Genomic DNA, 4,502 nt, shown 5'->3' on the forward strand with positions numbered 1-4,502 from the left:
ACGCCCGCCGCCTCGCCTGCCGCGACGCCCGCCGCCTCGCCAGCCGCGACGCCAGCCGCCTCGCCAGTGGCTCCGGTGGCTCCGTCCGGCCCCGTCACCCGCGCTCGCGCCGGCATTCATTGTCCGAGTCTCCGGTACTCGCGTGATGAGTACGTCCTCGCCGCCTCCGCCGTGGAGTCGTCGCCCATTCCTGCGTCCGCTCGCGCCGCCCTCCGTGATCCTCACTGGCTTGCGGCGATGCAGGAAGAGTTCAACACTCTTCAACGGAATCGCACCTGGACCCTGGTTCCCCGGCCTCCTCACGCCAACGTCATCGCCGGCAAGTGGGTCTTTCGCCATAAGACTCGCTCAGACGGTACACTTGAGCGCTACAAGGCTTGCTGGGTGGTCCGCGGTTTCCGCCAGCGTGCTGGAGTTGACTTAACAGAGACGTTTGCCCCGGTTGTCAAACCGGGCACGATCCGCACCGTCCTCCGGCTCGCCGTCTCCCGCGGCTGGCCTGTTCACCAGATGGATGTCTCCAACGCCTTTCTCCACGGCCATCTTGAGGAGCAGGTGTTTTGTGAGCAACCCACTGGCTTCGTCGACGCTTCACTTCCCGGCCATGTGTGCCTGCTGTCTCGCTCTCTTTACGGGCTAAAGCAGGCACCCCGAGCCTGGTACCAGCGGATCGCCGGGTTTCTTCAGACACTGGGCTTCAGCGTCACTCGCTCGGATGCCTCACTATTTGTATATCGCCACGGTGACACGACTGCCTATTTGCTGCTTTACGTCGACGACATCATCCTGACAGCCTCCTTTGCAGCCGTTCTTCAGCAGATTACTCTACGGCTGCGTGACGAGTTTGCTATCAAGGACCTGGGTGCTTTACATTATTTCCTTGGCATTGAGGTCGTTCGGCGTCCGGACGGTTTCTTTCTTCATCAGCAGAAGTATGCACATGAGCTTCTTGAGCGTGCTGGCATGCTCAACTGCCATCCTGTTGCTACTCCTGTCGACACGAAGGCCAAGGTCTCTGCTCTTGAGGGTTCGCCTGCATCAGATGCTCCTTTCTACCGGTCTATTGTCGGCGCTCTACAATACTTGACTCTCACCAGACCGGATCTTCAGTATGCTGTACAGCAGGTGTGTCTCCACATGCACGCCCCTCGTGACTCTCATTGGACTCTCGTGAAGCGGATCCTTCGCTACATCCGCGGCACGATGTCCCTCGGGTTGACACTTACGGCGTCCACTTCTCTGGAGATGGTGGCTTACTCCGATGCAGACTGGGCCGGCTGCCCCGATACTCGTCGGTCCACCTCTGGCTACTGCGTCTACCTCGGTCCTTCCCTCGTATCGTGGTCGTCCAAGCGACAACCCACGGTTTCGCGCTCTAGCGCGGAGGCTGAGTACCGAGCTGTGGTCAACGCTATCGCCGAGTGCACCTGGCTTCGACAGTTACTTCAGGAGCTACATCACGATGTCTCACAGGCTACGGTTGTCTACTGTGACAATGTCTCTGCGGTGTACCTCTCCGCCAACCCCGTTCATCATCGCCGGACTAAACACATCGAGCTGGACATTCACTTTGTGCGCGAGCAGGTGGCTCTTGGACGCATGCGGGTTCTCCATGTGCCGACCGCTCAGCAGTTCGCCGATGTGATGACGAAGGGACTGCCGACTTCTACCTTTGCGGAGTTCCGTTCCAGTCTCTGCGTCACTGGCGCCGCTTCGACTGCGGGGGGGTGTTGAGTATATTGTGTACGTGTATATGTGTGTGTAGGGCCCACCTCCTGTTTCCTTATATAGTTGAGGTTGTGGCCCACCTCTGTACTTATATATACATGCCTGGTGCACCGATCAATACATCGAGATTGCACAGCCCATAACTTGTCCTTCTACAGATACAGAGGTAACCATGGAAATCATTCCAAGGGGCAATTTTGCCAGCCGAGCATTAATCCTGCAGACAAGGCAAATTGAAATAAGATCTGGTTAGGATTGTAATGTGCTTCCAACGTAGAGTCATTGTGTGAGTAAATTGGCTGCCGCTGGTAGACAACAAAATACATAGTAAAAGCAGAAAAATATATATATATATACCAAAGTGCTCCTGGAACAGAATTGAAACTAGACACTACATTTATGGACAGTGAAATTCAGATGGGACAACCAACTCTATGTAACCTAGAAACTATCTTTTTGCTACCGAATACAGATGCAACATCGATACAGAAGATTGCATAAAACGGGCTACTAAGGAAGGTAGTCTGCATAAAAACATTCAAACCGTTTATTGCCCACTACACCAATAAGCTTCTGCTCCCTCCGTAACAAAATGTAAGAGGTTTTTTATGCCCTATGCACAACCAAAAAATATCTTATATTTTGGCACAGAGGGAGTATTTGATAAAGATATGAGGGTTTGCCCACACAAATATGTATCAGATAATAGGCCTATCCATGCCACATTTGAAACACATTAGAGATTTTGCACGACATGAAAAAACTAACGGCTCGACTTTAGGTTTCGACCAAACTTACAAGGATAAGTAGTTATGTCCTTGTTGCATCTAGAGGCATGCTAATCAGGAATGCAAAACATACTCACCGGAGCTAAGATAAACATAGACTTCAACAGAAGAACAAGCCTTGAAGATGTTGTATACTTCTGTGCATCCATAGTTACTTGATGAGGCCTCGTCTGACAGCTTCACAATCATTCTTTTAAGCATTGGCGCACATTTAAATATCAGCTTCAAGAACTCATGTTCATGATCATCTCCTCCGAAGCCATTGATCTCCACTTCTTCGAGAGCAGTCAAGGATATGGTGTTTGATCTCCAGCCCTCGGGTTCACAAGGACAATCAAATGGGCATTCTTCATTCACCTAAAGGTAAAAAATTATATGTGAACTATTTACTAGAGAATGTAATATTGGGGGAGAGAAACAGAGTGGAAAATTACCATTGTTTTCTCTAGGGCGATCCTGAGCCTCCGCGTAGCACGACGAATTCGATTCATCCCTAGGAGATGAAAGACGAGTGCTCCAAAACCATGTCCGTTTGTTGCGAGACGTAGCTCCAAAACAGAAAACTTGACAATCATATGCTTCTCTATCTCCTCAGTAAAGGCGTCCATTTTACCGTGAAAAAAAGACAGTCTCTGAAAAAACAATTTGGCAGTATCAATGTGCGGAAAATTCATAGTTGGAGAATGCAGAAAATTCATAGTTTGAGAATGCAGAAAATTGAGCAGGAGAAGGGACGAACGGCGTAAGCATCGATGTGCAGCGAACAGAGCTGTCCTTGTCCCTCTGCCGTCATTAGTGTCACCTGCTGGAGTCGCCAAAGATCAAACATAACATGCACCCTGAAGTAGCAGTTCCACCAAACCATCTCCACCATGGGTGCCAAGACGGAAATGTCATCCGGAGTGGAAAAGGATATGATTAATTGCTTAAGCGCGGGGGTTTCGATGTCGATAGTTTATCAGAGAAGCTCCTGCAGCGACGACGATTTGACCGTCATGGCCCTCCTGCTCGCCATGGCCCTCCAGGAGAAGCTCCTGCAGCGACGACGATTTGACCGTCAGGTCGCCCTTATTGAAAGAAACCCTGGCGAGGCAGAGCTTGCGCAGGCGCGGGCAGCAGGAGAGCAAGCGGCCAATGCCAACGGTGCAGTAGGAGAGGGACAGCGCCTCGAGTGCGGTGAACTCGGCGCCGGCTGGCACCCGGAGGAAGACGGAGCGAAGGTCCAGAACGATGGAGGTGGCGCGGTGGAAGAGGGGCAGGTTGACGACGAGGGAGCCGGCGACTAACTCCGAGGGGAGCTCAAAGACGAACTTCTCCGGCTCGAGCAGCGCCGCGGCGCGGAGCAGCGACTTGACGCTGGCCTCGTCGGCCCGCTGCTCCTTGGGGACGCACTTGGGGACGCGGATGTGGAGGAGGCAAACAACGGGCGGGGGACGAGGGAGGCGGCCCAGCACCGCTTCGAGCGAGCGGAGCGGGACGTCGCGGAAGACGATCTGGCGGAGGCGGGGCCAGAGGCTACGCCACCGGCGGGAGAGGAGGCCGGTGCGCGCGGCGGCGCTGGCGCAGGGGAGGCGGGCGAGGATGAGGAGGAGCAGGTCTTCGGGGAGCGCGCTGATGAGATCCGGTCCGCCTCCTCCAAGTGCTAGCAGCCGGGCGGAACGCCGGCGAACCCCACAACGCCGCTGCATCTCTCGTAGCTCTCGTCTCGAAAAACCCCAACTTTCCCCTCCAACCAAATTACTAGCTGCCAATGGAGTAACCACGGGTAGGCAGTGAGCCAACGACTACTGTCCTACTTTTATTTACTGAGGAAGGGGTTAAGTGGGGAAGTTGTCGACCGGTGCGCGAGGGGACGCATGCATTGCTGCCATTACTGCGAGCTCTCAGAAATGACAACAACGCCGCCTCGTTTCACAACCGAACTTAATTGGAAGTTCATATTTTTTGACTGTAAGCAAACTTGTCAGTTGTGACCTTTACCTTTTA

General features: G+C 53.4%; 1 protein-coding gene across 1 annotated transcript; it reads right to left on the reverse strand.

The window, feature by feature from the left end:
- Window positions 1-1,849: 1,849 nt before the first annotated feature.
- LOC119343873 lies at window positions 1,850-4,204 on the reverse strand. Its single transcript, XM_037614613.1, has 5 exons — window positions 3,514-4,204; window positions 3,256-3,473; window positions 2,951-3,148; window positions 2,594-2,873; window positions 1,850-1,945 (listed from the first exon to the last, which is right to left on the reverse strand). Exons 1-5 carry the CDS (start codon window positions 4,202-4,204, stop codon window positions 1,908-1,910), a joined length of 1,425 nt encoding a protein of 474 aa, XP_037470510.1. The 3' UTR covers window positions 1,850-1,907.
- Between the last annotated feature and the right edge of the window lie 298 nt (window positions 4,205-4,502).

Source organism: Triticum dicoccoides, unplaced genomic scaffold (assembly GCF_002162155.2).
Source record: "Triticum dicoccoides isolate Atlit2015 ecotype Zavitan unplaced genomic scaffold, WEW_v2.0 scaffold144417, whole genome shotgun sequence".
Lineage (NCBI taxonomy): Eukaryota > Viridiplantae > Streptophyta > Magnoliopsida > Poales > Poaceae > Triticum > Triticum dicoccoides.

Coding starts and splice junctions, on each gene's coding strand:
- LOC119343873 (XM_037614613.1), bottom strand. CDS start 4,204: ATGCAGCGGCGTTGTGGGGTTCGCCGGCGTTCCGCCCGGCTGCTAGCA. Junction 3,149..3,255: donor TGCACATCGATGCTTACGCC/GTTCGTCCCTTC, acceptor TTGTTTTTTCAG/AGACTGTCTTTTTTTCACGG. Junction 1,946..2,593: donor CTATGTTTATCTTAGCTCCG/GTGAGTATGTTT, acceptor CCTTGTCTGCAG/GATTAATGCTCGGCTGGCAA.